The following is a 23,082-nucleotide window of genomic DNA, read 5'->3' on the forward strand; positions in this document are numbered from 1 at the left end:
GTACAAATAAATTCATAATCTATACTAATAGAGGAATATGCAAATTATGTGGGATGCCATCACATCAGGACCGCTCAGCAGGTGGCATGCCCAGCAGACGCGGGTGGGCGGGACTGCTATCACCAGGAGGGCCTCCACACAGCCCGGCCCGGGGGTGGCCCCCAGTGGAGGCACTCAGAGGCCCCGCCCAGTGCTAATGTGATGCTGCCTGCATGCATCCCCGCCGCCGTGCGCTGATGCGATGCTGCGGTGGGCGGGGCTTGATGGGTATGCAGCCAGCCGGGTCTGGGTCTTGCCCAGTGTGAGTGGGGCCAGCCCGGTCTGGGTCTCAAGTGATTTCTCAGCGTGCACAGGTGTGCAGGGACTTGACTCTGGGTCCTGTGGTGCATCCAGACTCTTACAGGAGGAAGATTTTCATATCCATTTTAATAATTTTCTTTCATCTCTGACATTTCTATTATAAAGGGCAAATAGCAATATTAAAATATTTCCTCTAATTAATTCCCTTTTAATGTGCGTGAATTTTATATTATTAGGTTACGTTTTGTACTCTCTTGACCTAGTAGGTTGTAAGTCACGCCTTGCACAAGAAACAGTTCGTAAGTGTTTGAAAATTATGTTGATGAAGAGATGGGCCTCATGTAAAAGGTAGCAGGAGACCCCTGGAGGGTTTCCGAGTGGAAGAGGGAAGCCGGGGAGTGGGCAGTGCTGGACAGCACCCCCTGCAGTACTATTACTGGAGCGAATTATACAAATTCTAACTTTCCCATTAGATATATGTGACACAAAATGTATCAGACAATATTTTAAGCACGGCATTTCACCCACTTTTTAGCTAGCATGTAATGTGCCAGATAACTCTGTACCAGAGATATTTTTAAGGCATTTGAGTTCAGATTTTTAAATTTCTGAAGCACCCAGGAGATTTTTTAGAATGAATGTCACCAAGTGAAAAACTATGGTTTTCTTCCTTGTCAATAACGATTTTATCACAGACCACTGAAGTGAAAAGTAAAAAAAGAACATTTGGATGCAGTGACAGTAATGTTCACTCCTCCAATGTGAGAATGAATTACAGCAATGAACTGAGAAAATTGGAAATTTTTAATTAATGCAGGTACGGTTCCACAAGCTGCACAAAATGCTTTCTAAAAGAACTTTTAAAAAACGTGTCACAAGTTTGAGATTTGTAGTTTCTATATGAAGTATACTTTGGATACAATGGTTATTGATAAAATGATTAGTAATGGCCTGGAGCCCTCAGCAAAAATATTTACTTGGTATCTAAAAACTAGAAAGTTGTAAAACTTTGTTAAGCTTCACTGAACTGAAGTGGGTAAGAAAACACACCCATTTTTATCAGAACTTGTAGTAAAAACAAGCTCCGACAGAGGCCCGCTCCGAAAGGCAGGCCCAGAGAGTCCCAGGTTAACATAACGTGCTTCTGCTGCCCTCTTAGGGCACATCGCACAACTGGATGTTTCTCAGTGTGCTGACCACCACCCATAATAGTGCTGGCAGCTGATCAGTGATGATCAGCGACAGTAATAATCTTTAACGTTCACTGGTCTAATACTATGGGTCAGACAGGATAAAATGGTTTTAACACATAATACCTCACTTATGTACTAATCTAATAAAGTAGATAATATTACCTTCTTGATATTATTATGAGAAAAAACCTGAGGCCTAAGTTAACTCGCCCCTCCTCGTAGAGCCAATAAATGACACAGCTGGGCTTTATCCAGGATCACAGAGCCCGGGCCAGAGCTTACACTTTGAGCTGGCACACTCTCCTGCCTCCAGGAAGGACATGGGACTGTCATCTGGCCCCAAACACAATTCCATCCCCGTTCCCAGCATCCTCTGCTTCATACATACAAAGGAGCCACTGGTTTAGACTTGTGAACAAGGACCATTTACATGCCTATGGAAAGGATATATTTAAAGTAAGATATAAAGTCAATCTCTTCCATCTCTATACCAGTATGTTGGTTACTAGTCAAATGAAACTACCATCAAATATGGCTTGATTTTATTTTTCATCAGCAATGGTTGTTTAAAAAAAAAAAAAATCTCCCTGCTCTTTTATTTTCTTACAAGATGGCTATAAAGCAAATTATTTTAGAACCCACTTTAGGAGTTTAAAGTAAAAACATTTTTGTTTTGTCTATTGCCACGTCCTCAGCAAAACAGTACCTGGCACTTAGCAGACTCTAAAATAACATGTGTCAACTGAATTAATTGACAGCATAACAGATTTCTTTAAAGTAAACTCATGAGTATCACAAAAATTCAAAACTGAATAGAGCAACGGAAGGGACAGTTTGCTCATAAGAAACGGGCATGTCAGGAGGTACACATACATGGGACCTGCAGATATGAGAATGAGAACAAGAATGCTTTCCTAATTTAGATTACTGAATGGAAGGAAGGGCAACCTATACTAGTAATGGCATACAATCTACATAGTTAAACATGTCATTATGCTTTGGGGGGAGAGAGATCTCAGAATATACATTCCCCTAATGTCACAATTATTTTGATTTTTACCTTTCAAAATAATTGGTTTGTTCTCTCATTACTTTCTAAAAAAAAAAAAAAAAAAAAAAAAAAAAAACCCACCCCCAAATTTTAGATACTTGTTCTTTCATAAGGTAGGCAGAATGATAGAATGCTTAATAAAATGCAGAGAAAACCTTTTCATTAATTCTGCTCACAACAAAAATACTAGTCATGTAAATTTACCACCAGGTGAGTTATGTGAAATTGTGGTTGAAAACAAAGCCTAGAAAACATACTGCTTCATCCTAAAGAATTGTACAAAGCCCGGTTAGTTGCAAACCTTAAACTTGGAATCTAAATTTCTATAAGCAACATTTACATATTTTAGTTCATCTTTTTTTCTGTTGTTTCTCCTTTGCTTGGGGAGTCTTAAAATTTAAATGCATCATCCCCGTTTTAAAAGGAAAGTACACAGTAAACTTAAATTATTTCTTTACAAAATAATGACTGCTTTTGCTCTGAATCCTGTTCATTGTTTTATTCAAAACAATAAACTTTGCTGGTTTCATTTGAAGGTAACATTACCTGTCAGCAGGAAAAGAATGAATATAACAAATTCTGTTATGTTTAACTATTCTTTCACCAATTATTTCTCACACTAAATATGTTTTTTTTTATTTCAAAGGAACATTATCAAAAATAAATGTACAAAAGTTCTTTTACTCATATTCTATGCCTTGGAAACAAAAGCTAAACAGTGAATTACTACTAATTGCACCTTTCAGGCACTGGTTTTAAGATGTGGAGATATACTTATTCGTGTTATTAGCATAGAAGAAAATGTTCCAGTAAATAAAGGACAGAAAAATAATGATTTGGGCCTACCCTGTTGTTACGATCACTGAACAAATCGCACTCAATGGAAAACCAATTAAAAAGTTATCACTCACAATGCCAAGCTGGAAAACCCATCTAAAGGCATTATTTAGAGTTCTCTTCTGGACCAATGGAACTCCATTTAATTAATAAATTACTTTGAAAATAGAGCAGAGGACTAATAAGACGTCCTGAACAAACCAGCATTCTCGGATATTCGCCATGTGTGGAGGCAATAGTGAAAACACAGCCCTCGAGGACCTGGACCCCTCCAACTCCCCATAAGTCACATCAACAATTACAAATTCACAAGTGAGTAAACGGCATGAGCTCAAAACTCATCACCGACTTCCTGAATGAACGACTTCACAATCAGTGGGAACAGATCCACTGACATTTTCATTCTAAAATCGGAACTCTCAAAAACAACAACAACAAAACCCTTAAGAACCAGGAGAAGACTTAATGGAGACATGAAACTTCATCTGAACAACAGATGACACATATAAAATCTCAGGTGCCTGATCTCAGGAGCAGGGCGCTGTCCCAGAGGAGAAACCAAGCCCTCGGGGCCACGAGGGAGGAAGTGTCCCTGGTATAATTCTGTGTTTTGTTTATGCATCCGTCCTTTGCAGGACTGAATGCACTCAACATGGAAAGGTATCTATAGCATGCCATTCCCACCTAACGTACCAACAACTGCTGCTGCTGCTGCGGCCATGTCCTCTGCGGCCTTCCCCTCCACCGCCACTGAACACCAACACCACGCTCGGAACGGTGCCCGCGGACACGGCCCTGGGAACAGGGGTCACCACACCGACACAACTGCCCGTCTCCCCGGGAGAGACGCTGAAGGGCAGGGGAGCTGAGCACATCCCCAGAGCAACAGCTGGGAGGGATCGGGACCCAGACACACCCGTTCCCGATGAAAGCCTTCGCCCCCCCAGGGACCGCACTATCACGTCTGCACATCAAATATGTCAGTATTGTCCTGTGATCCCAACATTCATGTGTGTCACGGATTCTTTCCCCAAAGTAGGAGTATGTAGATAGCATGCAAACTTTTAGGATTAAAAAATGGGTCTACGTCAAGGTCAAAGCATTTCTTAAGCTAATGCATGTGCTTTGTCTACAAAATATGAATTTGATCCTTAATAGCACTTTACTTATTATAAATACAATATTTACACAGGCGTGCCCATCTCAGAAATTGGGAAAGTGTCTCTCGGGGTTATTTATATGTTAATTAAACATAGTGTGATAAAAAGATTCACTGCGATTACAGACAAGCATTTACATATTAATGAAATCTTGACTGGAAAAGATATAGTGTGATCAAAAAGAATTATAGAAACTATTTCCAGAGGGAGTTCAACCATTCAGAAGATGTTACAATCTTCCTCAGGATCACATGTTCTCAAGTTATTGGTCAAGTTATTTAAATTTTGGAAGACAAGAAATAATGAAAGAAAATCTCATCACTATGAAAATAGTACCATGTGGAATCACTAGATAATGCTGAACCTAATAACAATTGTTAGGGGAACAAAATAAAATTCAGAAACTATCAACTGTATTAAAGCCATTTGACAGTAGTAATATACACACTATCACAATAATGTAATTAAAAGTATTTTTAAATAACTCATTAACTCCAAACATATTTCACTAATGCCTCTCAAATGCTTTGCTCTCAAAGCAGAATGATAATTCCTTTTCTGCTTCTCTCATAAACATGCTATGAGAATTATATATAAAACTTGTAAATTTTTAAAACCCATCTCATACCCAATCATGAAATGTTTGTGGAATAAAAGAGAAAAAGAATTCATCTTTTACAACCTCATTTCCCTCGCACTTTTCAGGTTATCAAATGCGTAACAAATATCAGCATCAACATACTTTCCAAGCCCCATAAAAATTACTCTGAAATACTTTTGTTTGTACCTTCTTAGTCAAAGAAATTGGCTTAAATCCTAATTTTGTCGCTTTAAATAAACAGAAAGGCAAAAGCAAATTGAGTCAAGATCTAACATGCCCACCGTGCCAGGAGACATGCCAGTCAATCACCGCGCTGCCTGCCCAGCCCCGGAGCCCAGACGGAAGAGGCCATTAGACCTTCCTTTCCTTTCCTGAGCCAAACACCAGGTTATTCTTGGATCAGAAACTGCCGACACAGCCCGTTCCGTAAAGTGCTCTCTGTATTCCTCTCTATTAACAGTCATTGTGAAGACCAAATGCTTATTCCAAGACTAAAATACAAACCCATTTATTGTTCTTTGCTCAGAGCAGCTCAGAAATAAACTGCACGTTTGGGAATTGAATTCAGATTAGGTAACTAATCAACTTTTCCATTTTAAAGGGAAAAGAAACATTTTTATGTTTCCTGTGAGAACCAAAAAGTGAATGCAATGCCCCAATCTTTCCATAACATTTAACGATCCAGGCTACAGTTGTGGTGATATTTCATCACAACAACAAAATTATGCTGGGAATAGAATGCCCAATAAAAACAGCCTTTTAAAAATTTCAGGGAAGAAAAAAGAAATCTTTATGAACAGGACGAGGCTACATAAAACATAAGTAAAGAGAGATTCATATTGTTTATTGGAAATCGTCTGCACTAATTCATTTTCAACTAACAAATTACTAGTAATTGGGAATATGCTTTGGACTCTGTGACTAAACAGTATGATTTAGGTGGGGACTAAGGAGATGGAACAACTTCCCATTAAATCTTTACTCAGACTCTCACCTAGTCAAACCTCCACATAATCAGAAACACACTCAGCCTTCCAGACCTAGAACACACCTTGCCTCTCACTCATTCACCTTTTCTGTAACAGGAAGTAACCTTTCCCGTTTCTAACCTATCTATATTATTCCTATGAGACACATTTTAATTTTGTGGTATCATATCTATACCTAACCTGTATTTTCCTACTAGATTCTAATTTATCTGTGGACAGGACCACATCTGACTCATTTTGAATCCACCCATTTCATATAACAGAATGTCTCTAAATGGCAAGTAAATATTCCCTACATTTTTATTAAATAACACAAAATGTCCTATGGCTCATTCATCTACTATAAAATGTTCCTTGAAGAAAATAAACTCATATAAAGCAATTTAGAAATGCTTGAAGTTTTAAATCAGTTCACATCAACATCTGCTTTGCAAGAAACATTGCTATGTTTCTTATGGGAGAAAAATGTCTATAATATCCTTAAAACTATGAGACTAAGGCAAGAGTAATTGATTCTGGTAGTGTCTTCTATTATCTTTCAAGGATAAAAAGAAAAATATCAACCAAACAACAATTTACTTTCTGAACTGTGAGCTGCCTAGGGTCAAATTTGACTTCAATGAAAAAGACAATTCAAATTATTTAATCGCTGAAGTGTAAAATATCAAAGCATCAATTTACAACTGAAAATGGTAAAAAAAAAAAAAAAAAAAAAGTAAACTACTACTGTTCAGTTATTAAGAACAAGAGTAACGCTGTCTGATCTTTTCAAAGGTAAATTCTTTATTGGTGATTTAAGTTATATGGTAAATCAATTTCATCTAAATCAGATGTCTCCTACTGGGAATTTTAATAAAGTGCACATTGATGTTTTGCTTTGTATGATAAATTTTATGCTGTTACAGTAGCAGAAAAAGTCTCCAAATCTGGCTGTTCAAACCCAAGATTTAGAAAACAAGGCATTAGGAGAGATATCAGAAGTCCCTTCAGTTTCTCATCGAAAGATGAAAAGGGTCTCCCTAGGCGTCAGGTAATCAGGGAGGCAACCTCTCACCTTGAACTAGACTCGGGCTGCATCCCTGGTTTTATTAAGAAATCCTTCCTCAGGTGGAAGCTGCTCTACATCTTCCCAATAGTAATGCTATTTACTTAGGGATTTGTGTGACGTGAACTAAGCCAGCCACAAACACAGAAATGCTGTCCAGCCCAACTCACAGAGAGTGCAGAAAGCCGTCGGGGCTGGGCGAAGAAGAACCGGGAGTTACCGTTTACGGGGGACCATTGTTTCACAAGATAAAAGGAGCTTTGAAAACTGGCTGCACAACAATGTGAATGTACTTGTACAAATAATGGTTAATATGGATACATTTTGTTATATGCATTTTACAATTTTAAAATATTTAAATAAAAGTGTACCATGGCCAAATGGTCCTAATGGTCCTTTATGCTTAACACAGAGTCAAAAATATATGATTTGCGAGTGCACAAAAGATATACATACAGCTAATGTGACAGGGTGGCAGGGAACATGACCAGGGTTCCACTGGCTTGTGGTCTGACACCATCCTTTCTCAATGGCTTCGGAGATTAGCTTTTAACTGCATCTTACTGACTTTGCCACACCAACCCCCTGCGTTTTCCAGATCTCTTCACATAACCATCATTTGTTCATTCAACAGTTATTAAGCATCATTGCGTGTGTTAATATATTCATAGCACTTTATTATGAGATATGTGTTAGTCTGGTCATAAAATAAGTAAATAATGCCGCAGGAAACTAGCAACCTCTGAAAACAGAAGCATGGCTTCCAAACCCATTACCCAAAGGCCTTCTGAGCTTTGGGTGCGTGACGACTCATCAGAGAAGAAAGGGCTGGAAAGCGTGCTCACGGGCCGGCACTGCCCGGTGGAGGGCGGTATGAGGACACGCCCGAAGACCCTGGGTTTTCTGCTGCAGCAGCACCGGGGCCGAGTGCACAGAAGGGACAGAGGCTAAGGAAAGCAGGGCGATTCTGGGTTGGCAAGGGAATGAAACGCTCTGCCAGGGACCAACACAGGAGCTAGGGTATGTGGGGCACAAAGCGACCCTGGCTGTGCAGTCCCTGGGAGGTCTCTCGTAGAACTGATGACAGTTTCCAGGCGGTTCTATATGAAGAAGGCAGGTGGGAGTGTTGTTCATGCTCCAGGACAAAGCAGTTTCTGATGTGGGACCAGGCGTGACTGACGTAAGATCACAGTGACATGCCACATGATCTACATAATTGGTGACGTGACATTTGTCACTCAGCCACTGTTTATGTTTGCCCTTCACGATGTGTCACATAGATGGAGGTAGAGAATGATTGGAAGTCAACAAATAACTCGCGTAAGCACAAATGCAGACAAGAAAATGCAAACACCTCACACGTCTCCATGGCTCACACAGCACAGTCCATCTGCATGTTCCAGCATGCTCTTCATGATCAAACTTTAACCACCCATCAAGCATCTCTGCTTAGATATGCACAAGCAAACAAGCTATAGTAACAGCTTTTCTAGATGATGAAGAGAATAAGGTGTTCTGGATATTCTATTTCCATCAATCGTTTTTGCAACTTACATTATAAAATATTTAAACATTGCAATATCTCAAAATATGCTAATATAATTCAATCTTTCTGGGTTGATTCTGGAGATAATCAAAGAAAATAAATATGGGTATCAATGTTCATTGTCTAAGATATGTATGTGTCTTACATATCTTAGTGGATTTCTGGCTGACAGACATTAAAGGATAGTTTATTTCCGTATGTTAAAAAGTAAGTGAAATGAAGTCTGAATGCAAGGTTCTATCCTGATCAGACACTGGAACAGAAAAAGTATCACTAGAAAAGCGGGTTAAACCCAGATAAATATGTAGCTCAGTCAACATTACTGTATAGGCAACTTGGCAATCATGTTTTGAAAATGCTGATATGTCCAATAAATCGATATCTTGGGGAGCAATGTGAGCATGGCACAGATTTCACGTTTGCTAGTGCACCTTTTCATCCACAAGAAACATGAAGTGAACACAGAAAACTGCTCTCCCCTGGCCGTGCCTCGTCAGATGACGTACGCAGGCACACATGTCCCAGACACCCACCGGCGACCTCCGTTCTGTGACCGAATCGGCCTCCCCGTCCGTCCCCACACCTGAGCTACAGAAAGCTCCCCGTCAGCCTGCTGATCACTCTCTCCCTCCGCTTCCCGGGGACACCGAGCTGCAGCTCTTCAGACACCCATGTCCTCACGCCAAGTCTTTTCGGGTCTTACTCAAGGTCAAGTGCCATATTTTAGGATTGACATGTTTCTCAGCATTTAATGTGTAAAACTATGGGCCAGCTTTTATTAGGTTCCTAACTTTGTTAAACTGCACCAAGTTTTTGAATGCTAGGCCTTAACCCTATTTTCCCCATATACCCTTGTGGTATTCATTGTACAATTTTGCACAATGCAGTGATTTTTCAGGAATGCATATGTCACATTATATTCAGAGCAGACTATTCCAGCAATAATTTCTTAGTTTTGATAAACGTGCTATAGTATGTAAGAAAGGCTAAGCTAATGGAAGAATGCACATGAAGTCTCTGTATTACCTTTGCAACATTTCTGTAAGGACAGAATTATTCCAATTAAAAGTTTAAAATAATAAATATGTGTCCTATGTAAGTAAATGAGGCCATAGTCTCAGCATGGAATCTGCATTGATAATAATTGCTAACACTTAAGTAGCCCTTTCTTGGTGCCAAGCACTGTTCTCAGTATTTTATTTACATTAACTCATTAATCATTCTCACAACACTATGGAGTAAGTGCTGTAAGCATCACCATTGTACAGATGAGAAGACTGAGGCACAGTTAAAAACTTAACCCAAGATCATCCATCTAGGCAACGTGGCTCTAATGTCAGTGCTCTCAATCCTATGCCATATTCTTTCAACAGAAAACTGTTTAAATACAACCTTTTAAACTAGATACTTTCATCATTCTGAAAAGATTCTACAATTGAAAAAGAAGCATAAATGAAAATCTAAATAATTCTTCTAAAGTGTGCTATAATACTTGAAACTAATATTATATTGAATGTCAATTGTAATTGAAAAAGAAAAAAGACATCAAAAATACCAAAAGTCAAAAAAACATATATTTCTTTTGGTTTACAAAAAATTTATTAATCACAAATTATGGGAGCCAATAAAGATGGTAAAAACGTCACCTTTCTACTTAAAAACTGAAACAGTCACCTAGAGTATAAAGTGTCAATGCTTTATAGCAGTGACAAACTAAAACGGTAGCTAATAAAAAGATGTATCATCTATGACAGAAAATGTAATTCCAAAGTTTTACAAAACTCGGTCGCATTCCATCAATGTCAAGTGCACATGGTGATTTAAGAGCGACAATATGAAACACAAAATAACACATATCATGGAAGTTTCCCAGCAACCATAATCATAAAATTTATTGAATGAAAACTGGTAAATCAAATTTTGTTTAAATGCCAAGGTAAAGGTTCTGCCAATGGGCTCTCAAACAGAGTAGTTAAAAGGTCAACTTGTCGGCACAACTTACTTTGCTTTCCAAGCTATTATACAGCTTGAACTCTAAAATGTAAAACCTCGCCTGCTCCAATTAGTACATGCATTTATGCAAAACAACGTACACCAATCCACGCATTCATTCAAAACAATTCCAAGTTCCTGCTTTGTACCAAGCACTCCTCTAGGCACTAAGGCTATATTAGTGAACAAGATACAAAGTCCTATCCTCATGGACATTATGCCCATGTATTCATTCATTCACCCACCCAACAAGTAGTTACTGAGTGCCTACAATGTGCCAGGCACTACCCTAAGTGCAGGGGGTAAGGACGAAAACAAAGCACAAAACTCCCTTTCCTAGGGGAGCTGACATCTTAGAAAGGCAAACAGACAATGAACAAGACAAGTAAGTTAAAACTCAACCTGAAACAGATAGTGATAAATGCCAGGAAGAAACAGAACAGGAGAGAAGGATGCAGTGAGGTAAGCTGTACACAGGATGGCCAGGGTGATGGGATAAAGTGAGGAAGACAAATGGCCATATCATGTAGGTGTAAGTGCCGAGAAGAAAAGGGAACTCCCTTCAAGACATCCCTTAGTCTTTTATTTAAATGGGCACAGGATGGGCCTGACTTACCCACTTAGCAAACATGTTCAGAGAACCCACTACCAAGCACCACGTGAGGCCCCGGGGATCCACAGGAAGGAAGAGATGGTCTCTGCCTGTAGGAGTTTGTTTGGGTTTGAAGGGAACAAGAGGAAGAAAGGAGATATAAAAATGGCGGCTACGGTCCGATGGAAAAAGGGGTTACTACAAGAACAAACAAAGAATTATGAGAGCACAGGGGAAGGAATAACTATGGTCGACCTCACAGGAGGCGGGGCCTGAGACGGAGCTGTGGTTTGGCTCTGCAGTCACGTCTGTCTCCCAAAGGATGCTCAATGTGGCAGACTGTCTTGTAGAACAAAGATTAACCAAAAAGAGTCTGTATGTTTCAATGTGTTTAAAGTGAACAAAACTATGGACCCATAAGAAACCAGTCTTTTCAAAGTTTGTCTCAGCAACATAGATGCAATATATCTTCATCTTCTGATGATCCTCCACCGCAGTACTGTACACCTGAAGTATTTGTCACATTTTAAATCAGCTTATGGAGGACCCCACACAGAAAACAGGGCATTCAAAGACAATGTAGCACTGTGCACTGTAAAACTATTTTGCAATGAAATTTCGGGTGAAAATTGAATGTCTACCTCAGGAGACAGTGAATAAATGCATCAAATCTAAGGAGAAACTGACTTTAAAAGCACTTTAAGAAACAGTAGCACTTACTCTATATTAATTTACAACAGAAAAAGTTCTTTCCATTCAGATTAGGTCTATTTTGCAAAGAGGGGAAAAAAATGAATTAATTATATTAGAAAATATTTGTAAATACATATTTATAAAATACACTTACACATCACTATTCAGATCTAAAGCAAAAGTGTGGGAGAAGGGCATTCCCAACATTCTCCCGGTCTGCTCAGGCCTGGGCTGTGTGCTGAGGCAATACCTTCTCTGCTCCTCGTTCTCCAGAAGAGATGTGCTGCCCCCAGAAGCTCCCCGGTGGTATACTGGGACGAAGGGGAGTCAGAGGACTGGAAGTCTATGTCACATGTTACAGCACATCAAACAGCCTCGGCCCCAGATCGGGAGCACTAGTCTGAGGAACCGTCAGTGCTGCTTGATCTCACCCTGGTCTGTGCCGCTGGGACTTCAGAAGAGGAAAGGTTGTTGAGAGAAGCAGGATTCAGTCACCCTGGGCCCCTGGGCCTACTCCCAAGATGGTCAGACTGCACCTCACTTTCTGAAGTTATAACTCAGACAGATCTTGTTATCCTGAAACCTGCTCTTAACTGGAAAGCAGTACGTGCTGAGCACACCTCGGTCCAATCAGGGGCTTTCCGAAAAAGGGAAGTCCATGCCCACAAGTTAAAGGGTCCAGCTTGTGCTGAGACACAGTGTGGTTCCAGGATCATTTAAAATAAGTCAGAAACAGCTTTATAATCAGAAGAGAGGTTTAAATGGGTTACATTAACATTACCGTGCAACTTCAGGGGGTCAGCATGAAACAAACAAAAAAAAGCCATCATTAAGAAAGCAGATACAATTCCGTTAGCAAGGCACATACCAAGCTTCGGGCAGCAGAGCAGAATACTCGTGGGGGGACGTGGTCTCGGGGAAGTTGGAGAGGATGGCGAGGCGATGCGGGAGCAGGTCTGAGCCGTGGTAGGTGAACAGAATCTCCAGGGCCGGCACGTTACTTTCCTGCACAGAAGGCAAGGGCCAGTTTCCAGCGTGAACTTTAGAAATAAAGTCTGACAACATGCAAAACCTTTTCATGCAGATCTGGTGTGAAGTATTATGAAATAGTCTTGATTCTTCCTAGTCTGTATCATGTTTCTCAATCTAAGGCTATAAAAACATTCATTTTTAAAAGTCAGAATGAAGAATAAAATTTGTTTAAATATGATTTTGTTTTGTGTACTTACTTATAATACAAAAAAAAAAAAGAAATGTCATGGTATATGTATGCTATAACATTAACTGGATAGCTCAAAGGTTTAGAAATTGTTAATAACCACAATTGTTTTATTTACAAAAAAGCAATTACCCTCGCGTACGTTCTGGCTGAGAGAACAATATTCTGATTTCTGAACGTCTTGAAGAATTCTGCATCATAGCTCTGTTCGGATGCATGGGAGACTCCTAGAATTTGCTGAAGGAAAACAGCGATTTAATGAAAAGCCTTTTAAATATCAATGAAAGGGGTATGTTAAAACCCTTTACAATTCTGTGCACCTAAACAAATAAGGCCTGAATTAATTATACTGTCAACTGTTAACTAACACATATCTGCAGTCCAGCCCTTATTTTGAAAATGGCGATTCATAAATGCTGTTAATTTTTTTTAAATCCAGAAGTAAATTAAATGGGCAATAAAAATTAAATTAATTACAGTAGGACAACTAACAGCCACCACCTGGCAAAAATAAACAAGTAACAGCCTGGCATGTATGATGAGTATCTGCCACACCGGGAGACCCCTATGCTGCTGCAGTGACCTCAGTCACATGTGGAAGGAACCATTCAATCATTCAACAAATGTTTACAGAGGGCCTACTATGTGCTAGGGGCACTGTGGCTGGCCTGGTGCTGCCCACTGGCTGGCTCTTCCCCCTACCACCACCGCCAGTTGCCTCCTCTGAAGGCCACCAGCAGGGCAATGGGGTTCCCCCACCCACTCACCCCGCTAGCACCTGCCTTGGCTGGCCTGGGGCCTGCAGGCTGGGGCAGCTCCTGCATTGAGCATCTGCTCCCTGGTGGTCAGTGCACATCATAGCTACTGGTCATTCCGCCATTTGGTCTATTTGCATATTAGGCTTTTATTATATAGGATATCTCCATTTCTAAGCTTTAACAGCCAAATTCAACTTCACTTTTCAAAAGTTTTGTTTAATTCACTTAAACAGTAAGTTTAACAAATACTTTAAATATCACTATTACCCTGTAATAATAATATCCTTACTACTGTCAAACAGGAAATAGCAATTCAATAACTAAAGAATAGTGAAAAAAAGAAATTGGAACTTTTCAAGATCTTGTCATCCGTAAAATGAGGGTTAACAATAAAAGAATGATCAACTATGTCTTATACTGACTTCCTCAGTTCACAACATGTTTTTACATATTACCTCAAAATATCACAGAGCCCAGACATAATTAAATGACATGCTTTTAAAAATATGATCATCCAGCATTCAAAATGGTTGTACTATAGGTTAGGAAGTTTTTGTACCCTATTTGCATGAAAGGATATACCCATTGCTATGGTTTTTAATAACTGCAGAAATAGCCCTCCTTTGTCACTAGTATTTTGTCTAAAAGCATTTCCATCATATTAGCAGGCAGGGAATCAAATGCTTTGGGATTCGCCTGTAGGCATCAGAAAGACTAAACACCTCCATTTTTGTGGGGACAGGCATCACATCATTAGTGTGACATCCTGAGTGCCTACTATGCACCAGTCCCAAGGGCCAATAAGGGTATGCCCACAGAGAGGAGACGGCCAGAGGCTGAGAACGTAACCTACAAGTAGAGTCAGACTTGCACAGCTAGAAATGTGTGACATCCCTGGTAACCTCAGATCTGGGGGCAGTGGGAGAGCAGTCTGAGCTGGGTATGCACTGACATGCTTCTCCTTACAGTACAGAGTGCCACTGAAATGCCCAACGTGGCCACATCTGCATGTGTGACCTGAAGAAACAGATAGGAAGTCTATTTTTTTTAAGCTCAAGTGTCTAATTTTGGCCATATCTGGATCAAAGTTCAATTAACTTGTTAAAATAAAATCGTTAAAATAAAATATTCATGTTAGGATTATTCAAACATAATATATACTGAAATCTGGTACTGGAGACAGCTGTATTCCATAACATTAAAATTGAAATATAAAAGGAAAGTAAGTGGAAGGAAGGCCTGCAGGTGCAGGAAACAGCTACAGTGACGTGACTAAAGCACTTCTGTTCCCTAGGCTAACAACATCCCTCTGGCCCTTCACAACCTCTAGCTTGACCAAAGCTGGTACACAGAGAACCTGTTTCTGGACATCATGAACTTCTCCCACCTAAGTAGTTCTACAGACCAAGAATGCCAGGTGTTAGGGCAGCCACAGCATGTGTAATGACAGACCAAGCACACATAACCGGCTTGATTAAAACTAGCCCCTACCTCATAGGTGGCCAGCCGGTCTAAGTAGGTTAATAACTTCAGTCTACAACGGCACAGTTCCTTCTGTTCCAGCGTTAACCTGTTTTGAATGAATAAATCAGGCCACTTATATTTACCAAAAAAAAGTACATTTCTCTAAGAGTCAAAATAAAAAAGATTTATATTCTATTGAGCCCCAAATTCATGGAATAGCAGACAAAAGCACAAAGGTAAAATAAGGATGCACTTGATGTAAGTTACTGAAACAATTCAGAGCAATTATCACTAGTAGAGGACGGAGTGGGGTGACGAATTCTTTTGAAGAAACTGCCAAGGAGCAGGAATGCCCTCGGCAATCGCCCTTACTCTGAGAAGTTCACTAAGCGAAGCAGCTCTCCTCTCCGCCTGCGCTCCTTCTCCTTGGCGTTCTGGGCGGGCTCGTCCTCGGGCCCGAGCTCCTCGTAGGAGATGCCCTCAATGTCCACCTCGCCCGGCAACGTGAATCTGCAGGGAAAGGAAACACGCATCCGCTTTGATTTTTTTTTTTTTTTTTAACTTCATGTAGTGAAAACCCTCTCTCCCCTCCTGCGACTGACTTTGTCACTGCGTGGATTTCCACGGAAACCTCTCCTCCCTGGAAAGGAAGCTGTGGCCATGGTAGCAGAGTGGCTCACTGGTTATACCCCTAGGGATGGACAAATGTCACCAGGTCATCAGTGATCAGCACATCGAGAAATTTTTAAAATCAAGAAGATGAAAACTACTCAGGAAAAAATGCACCCGATGTGGAACAGCCTGTGGAGAAAATTGGAATCACTGCTATTTAAGGTCTCAAAATGATAACGAGTGTCGGTCTCCTTTACATTATTGATGCGTCAGATATCCTATCATACTTATATCTCACAAAAATGTTCCAAATGTCTGGTGAGCTCGCAGCAAATCACTTTATTTTACTATTAAGTGATATTTGTACGGGGCTTAAAGGTTTATGAGGTGCTTCCACCAGATATATAGCTTAACCACTTCAGATAATTCTGGGAGGCCGGGATGATGTCACAGATAAAGAGAGTGAATGAGCCTGCTGGCATGGCTCAGTGGTTGAGCATCAACCTATGAACCAGGTGGTCACGGTTCAATTCCTGGTCAGGCTCGATCCCCAGTGCATGGGGTATTCAGGGGGTGGCCAATCAGTGATTCTCTCTCATCGTTAATGTTTCCCTCTCTCCTTCTCACTTCCTCTCTGAAATCAATAAATATATATGTATTTATTTCACATATATATATATATAAATATATATATATATACACATATATATACACACATATATATATTTTTTTGAAGGTAAATGACGCTCACACTTGCCTAAGGGGGCTCATTGGTCTTATTGGCACACTAGGTATGTGTCTTTAGCCAGAGCTTAGAAGTGGCCAGTGTTCGGTAAGTGTTTGTGGCATTTGCTCTTTTCCTATCGTCAGGCTATCATATATAAACACGTTTCACTAAAGGGAAAGACAACCGGGACCTCAGATAAGACAGCGTTGATCAGAGGCAACTGCTCCATCACAGAATACCTAAACAGGAACGTCTGCCCTCCCCCATGTCTCGGCTTAAAAGCATTCTCAGCGTCAGCTGCACTTCTGCGCCCCACGCCTCTGTCACCCACCTGCCATCATCCGCGCCTCTCCCGACGGCCAGGAGCGCCTCCAGGTCCGTGCCCTTCAGGCCATACTGCAGCAGCTCTTTCGCGGCGCCCGCGTTTTCAGGAACCCTTTCCAGACACTCGTGCAGGACCCAGGACCGTTTCTTTATCTCACTCTGGATGCACAGAAAACGGAACACACGGGCACCAATCACCCACACCGCCCGCGCACAGCTGACAGCTGCCTCTGGATCTGAAAAGCTATACTTCAAGGAGCGTAGGCAGCTGCTGGAGAGGGTCAATGGAGTCAAGCTAATTCTCGCTCCCCACAGGTTCCAACAGCTGTCTTTCCTCTTTTAATGAAACGCAAAGCTATGGATTCATTTTGGAAACAGAAAAAAAAACAACTTTCCAAACGTTTATAGTTGCTTTTTAGTTTTCATTGGGGCTATATAATAGAGCAGAAAAGAAAGCAGATAAGACGTAACCAGCATGCATAACTTTGAAACAAATCTAAGGAAGCATAGTGCGTCAAGGTTCTGTGTCTATCTGACCATGAGGTGTGACACTAAGTACGAGTGATAACTGAATCACAGAAGTCATAGCATGCAGCTCTTTGGAAAGACCAAGGGCCTATTCCTCCCTCCCAACTGCTCCTCTGACTCCATTCAAAACCCTTGACTCGCCTCTTCAAAGAAAGACTCATTATGGTTACAAGTCTTAAGATTTGACTCGTACCCTATATTCTTTTACACATTCTAGCATGTCAATTCTTTCTTCAAATGTCGGCTGGTTTATCAGTAAATATTCATTCACGTGTCTTCAGCATCAAAGCCAGCTCCAGGGCCAACGACACAGGATAACAAGGTAAGTTTTCCGGCTTGAGGAAAACTTACTTCGTCAGCTTCAAAAAAAGTCAGCAATATAAAGTACTGTCATACGAAGCCATTAGCCAAAGAAATTCCATGTATCGGAATGTTACCACCTTACCGAAGTCCTGACACCTACCAGGTAGTTCTGAATGGAAGCGATGTTGACCACTGACTTCCGCCACTGCCTCTGGTACACGAGGTCAGTGTCCAGGCCGTAGGTCTGCGCCAGCGACAAGGCCTCCTCGTACTCTTCGCTCTCGATCTTTGAACAAGGAGGGGACACAGGATCGTTACTGAGCGGCCCAGGTCACTGGGATGATGTGATGAGCGATGAATCCCCCAACCTGGTCAGCCCCCCAACCTGGCAGCATTCCTAACTAGTCTCATGGCGGACAGATGCAGCGCTTGTCTGAGCATTTCCACACTAGCGGAGAGGAGAGGAGGAGTGCCCACGTTTACAGAGCAAACCCAGGAGCAGTGCCAGCGGCCATCAGGGGCACCGCTGGGAGACCTCTGGGCGGCCCACTCAGCCTCCACGCAGAGCCCATACCACCCAAAGCCTTAGGACCCACCCAAGGCCACGGGAGGGGCAGCAGCACCTGGCCTAAGCCACAGTGTGGACAAGATAAGTGAATTCATCTTTTATCTCTTTGTATTTTCATTGAAAGAGACATCGATGTGAGAGAGACAAATCAATTAGCTGCCTCTGCACTCTGCCCCGATCAGGGCCAGAGATCAAACCTGCAACCCAGATAAAGGCCCTGGACTGGAATTGAACTCACAACCCTTCAAAGCGAGGGTCGGTGCTCTAACCACTGAGCAAGCCAGCCAGGGCAAAACAATTCCTCTGTAAATTCCTCGCTCTGTTACAAAGGGAGGTCTTTGTCTCTCGGCTCCCGGGCACTGGGCCCGCTGGGCTCACCTTGCGGTGGTACAGCTCCTCGGGCGTGGTGGAGCGCAGGCTCACGAGGCGGTAGTGCTTGGTGAGGGCGCGGGGGCGCTTCCGCGGCGGGGCGAAGCGCTCCATCTCGGTGACCAGGTACAGGCCCTGCTTCACGTACCCGAAGTAGCGGGCCTTGGCGGACAGCTCCTGATCGGAGTCGGCGTCCTCCTCCCCGTCGTCGTCCTCTGCACCCCTCGTCTCCAGACGAGCGCGCTTGGGGGCGAGTTTGACCTCACACTGGACGGAACAGAGGGGCGTTAAACTAGCAGTGAGGAACTAGAGACAAGCATTAGCGTTAACGGGAGAAACACTTTTCATTCTGCTCTGGCTGGATTCCTTTCATCAGGCGTGAGATTAAAACTAAAAACGGAACTCAGAGGTGCCCAACTGCAAACATGATATGCGTCCACAGCTCCAGGAGCGCTCAAATGCACTGCTGGCTGCCGATCTCCTAAACCAAAGCCCACCTTAATAGTAAGGCATTAGTGTGATCCCGTGCACACACGCCTGGGATTAATCCAGGGACAAGAAGGGATCCAGAATGTTCATTTCTCCACCGCTGCTGTTTTCACAGCAGCTGTGGAGAGTAAGATGGTGATTTGTTTTATCTCTTTAGAAAAGGGACATGAATGCATGCGTTTTCTCTACTGAGAAGTGTCCAGTAGCTTCACGAAGCTCCGAGCCTGGCAGCCTGACGGGTAAAGATAACTTTCATTGCAGACTTAGCAGGCTTAGAAGTTAGGCCTTCATTCTCTCTAAATAACAGACTGCGGAACAAACTTTGAGGTGAAAAATACTTGTCCATCTACATTGAAGTGAAAGCTATTGAAGGATGTTACCTTCAAAGACTGACAATAAGAATTTTAAATGACCAAGACACAACTTTAAATTACTAGCCTCTATTTTCCAGTCTTTTGTCATGATAAACAAACTTTTCTTAGTTAAAAAAAAATCAACAATTTTTTTAAGTTGTCATATTCATACAAACAGGTTAAAGACTATATTTCTTAAGTAGCAATAACTTACACATTTTAAAATGATTAATCTAGGAAAAAAAGAAAAATCTATCATGTCAGTGAAGAAAAAAAATAGTTATAGAGAGCAAAATGACTATCCATTTTCCTCATTCTTGTACAAATGCAAAATTTTTAATTGACTAAACAATAGATCTTTTTTATACTGCACTCAAGCTGTGATTTCAATCACAGGCTTTTGTTCTTAAAGCCAAAATTAAAAAATGGGATAACAAATAAAAAATTTAAAAAAAAACAGACCTTACCCTAGCCAATTTGGCTCAGTGGGTAGAAAGTCAGCCGTGGACTGAATGTCCCGGGTTCAACTCCGGTCAAGAGCATGCACCATGGTTGCAGGCTTAATCCCTGGCCCTCGTCAGGGTGCCTGTCGGAGGCAACTAATCCATGTATCTCTCTCACATCGGTGTTTCTCTCTCTCTCTTCCGCTCCCTTCCTCTCTCTAAAAATCAATGGGAAATGTCCTCGGATGAAGATTAACAAAAAGGAAACAAACACAGAGCTTGTGGTTTGGGTGAAATTCATGTTTTCTTTTCTTTCAAGCACACCGGATGCTCTGGAAGGAAAGCGTTACCTCCAAACTTAAAAATCCCCCGTCGTGGGCAGCGGTGACTTGAGGTGCCGGTTCAAACCACTCACAGGACTTCCCCAGTAGATTCTTCAAAGTCTTCACGGAGGAAACGGTCAAAGCACCTGAGCAGCGAGCCAGGATCACGGCACTGTCCGCCCACCAGTTCACATCGACCAGCGGGTACAGGGACTCTTTATCTACCGGGAAAAGGAGCCACTGCTCATGCACCTGCCAGTGTGGGCTGACCACCACACATCTGGTCCGACAGTCAGCTTAACACCAGACTGGGGTGCTGGAGAGATGTCAAATATTGAGAGCAAATAAATTACAAGTCATCACTCTAATTCTCACTAAACGGCAGTCTATAATAATAAAGGGTAATATGCTAATTAGACCAAATGTCCTTCTGGGCGTCATTCTGGCGTCCTTCTAGATGAAGCCGGGGCCAGAGGGAAGCAGCCCAGGTCCCGGGCACCTGCCGGCGGCTGCCAGAACAAAGGAGCCCGGGTCCGAGGTGCCGGAGGGAAGCCGGTGCCAGCAGACAGGGGAAGGAAGGCCAACTCTTGCACAAATGTTCATGCACTAGACCTCTAGTTTATTTAATAAACACCTGAGTGCCAAGAATTTGCCAAAGTTCAAAATTATAGAGGTGCAGAGTTCCTCTCAAAAAATGAAACATATAGTACACTATTTCACCATTTTCAACATAACAAACTGAAAGGTAGGTGGGTACAAAGTGTACAGATTATCAAGGTTATAAAATACTTCGGAAAATATTCATACATCACTTTTCAGACAAACAGTAATATGAGAATTATACCCTTTTAAAAAATACAAGACAGATGTAGAATGGTTTTCAATCCTGACTGCCTCTCACACTTGTGAAGGGGATCAGGCCAAGGACCCACCCAAAACACGCCACTTGGACATAAATACTTCAAGCTGAAGGAATTCAAGAAACTCCAAGTTCTTTCCTTTGTCTTGTCACTTCTCTAAAATGTACTGTCCCTTTCCTAACATGCTATAGACGCCCGATTTCCAACCAACCCTCGGAGTTCCCCACGAGAGGGTGCATGCCAACAGGCTTCTGCTTGTTTTCCTCCTGTTACCCTGTCTTTGGCAGTCTGATTTTCAGGGCCCAACCAAAATCCAGGAGGATGAAAAGAAAAAGATTTGTTCCCTCTCCTACATCCGTTATGTCATCTAAAGAGCACCTTTAGTATACAATCGGAGTCTCTGAAGGTGTTTAAATGTCATATTTCACACAACTCACCTTTGACCTTTTTCCTCTTCTCCGTAGAGAGTGTCCAGTCAGGATTGAGGTCATCGTATCCTGGCTGCATAGGAAAACAAGCACATGACTTCCTGAGTCAGCAGTGTAAGAAGGGGGGAGAGCATCATCAAGGCGATGCTTCCCTTTGCCCTTTCAGTTTACTTAGTTAAAATCCAATCTCCTCACTCTTGAAAAGCAACTGCTCTTACACTTATAATGTGCACATTGCGTGTTGCGATTGAATTTGATTAAATCAGTGTGCATGAGACCAATAAGACAGCAAGTATACAACTCACACAAACGGAAGCAAGACACACTAACAACTGACTCTACATACACACACCCTCTCGCCCTGACAGACAGGAGGACATCCAGGCCACTGGAAACACCAGTCCGACCCTGGCCACTGTCACTGAGCAGCCTCTTCAGGCTGGGCTTCTATGGCTCTGAGCTCGGACTCCACAACCGCCAAGCAATCCAGTTCCTTCTGTGACTGAAAGTCTACTACGTTAAGTATATAAGCATGCAGCCTTTAAACTGAGCCCAGTCATATTCTAATCTCAGGGCAAAGTAATGTTCTGTCCACCTTCGTCGATGCAAGGAAACCTCATTATCTCTCAAGTATCCTAAAACAACTGCGATTATACCACTATCAGACTCTCTCATGGCTCCCTGTTAATTACTTAATCTTCAGAACTACAATAGTACAGAAAAAGACCCGTCTCCAAAAAAAAATAATTTGGGCGTTTATCTGAAATCTTCAGGCTAAAAAAGTGATGCTATACTTGAGTCAAATATGCTTTTCATGCCCGTCCGGTGCTGCTTAGTGGCTAAGCATCAACCCATGAACCAGGAGGTTAGGTTGGATTCCCAGTCAGGGCACATGCCTGGGATTCAGGCTCAATCCCCAGTAAGGGGCGTGCAGGAGACAGCCGATCAATGATTCTCATCATTAATGTTTCTATCTCTCTCCCTCTCCCTTCTTCTCTCTGAAATAAATTTGGAGGTTTAGAGGTAGATGTAGAAATAGATATATAGATATGCTTTCACCTAATATGACACTGTAAACATATATATGCTATTACCAACTTATCAGTGGCTATTTACACGATTAAAATTTATATTTCTTTCCATGGCTTGAAAGAACTTCCTACCCTCTACTACTATAATAAGTCACTCAGAGTAGTCCCCGAGAACAGATCTAATTCTTTAAACTTTACCCAAAAAGGCTACATTTATTTGGGGATGGGGAGGAAGAAGGCTAAGTTTATATACTAAGGGAAGAAATAGATTGTCCTCGTTGACT

At 41.8% G+C, this 23,082-nt stretch overlaps 1 protein-coding gene across 3 annotated transcripts in view; it reads right to left on the reverse strand.

The window, feature by feature from the left end:
- Positions 1 to 23,082, reverse strand: part of NBAS (NBAS subunit of NRZ tethering complex) — a 160,195-nt gene that overhangs the window by 100,472 nt on the left and 36,641 nt on the right. For all 3 annotated transcript variants that reach the window (XM_045580476.1, XM_036434642.2, XM_045580477.1), the window contains exons 13-21: positions 21,777 to 21,840; positions 20,507 to 20,700; positions 18,881 to 19,138; positions 18,095 to 18,220; positions 17,111 to 17,262; positions 15,813 to 15,950; positions 15,468 to 15,546; positions 13,351 to 13,455; positions 12,868 to 13,004 (exon numbers count right to left, since the gene is read on the reverse strand). In XM_045580476.1, the coding sequence (XP_045436432.1) occupies positions 12,868 to 13,004; positions 13,351 to 13,455; positions 15,468 to 15,546; positions 15,813 to 15,950; positions 17,111 to 17,262; positions 18,095 to 18,220; positions 18,881 to 19,138; positions 20,507 to 20,700; positions 21,777 to 21,840 (1,253 nt within the window). The remainder of the gene's footprint in view (positions 1 to 12,867; positions 13,005 to 13,350; positions 13,456 to 15,467; positions 15,547 to 15,812; positions 15,951 to 17,110; positions 17,263 to 18,094; positions 18,221 to 18,880; positions 19,139 to 20,506; positions 20,701 to 21,776; positions 21,841 to 23,082) is intronic.

This window comes from Pipistrellus kuhlii, unplaced genomic scaffold, assembly GCF_014108245.1.
Source record: "Pipistrellus kuhlii isolate mPipKuh1 unplaced genomic scaffold, mPipKuh1.p scaffold_m20_p_13, whole genome shotgun sequence".
Classification (NCBI taxonomy): Eukaryota; Metazoa; Chordata; class Mammalia; order Chiroptera; family Vespertilionidae; genus Pipistrellus; species Pipistrellus kuhlii.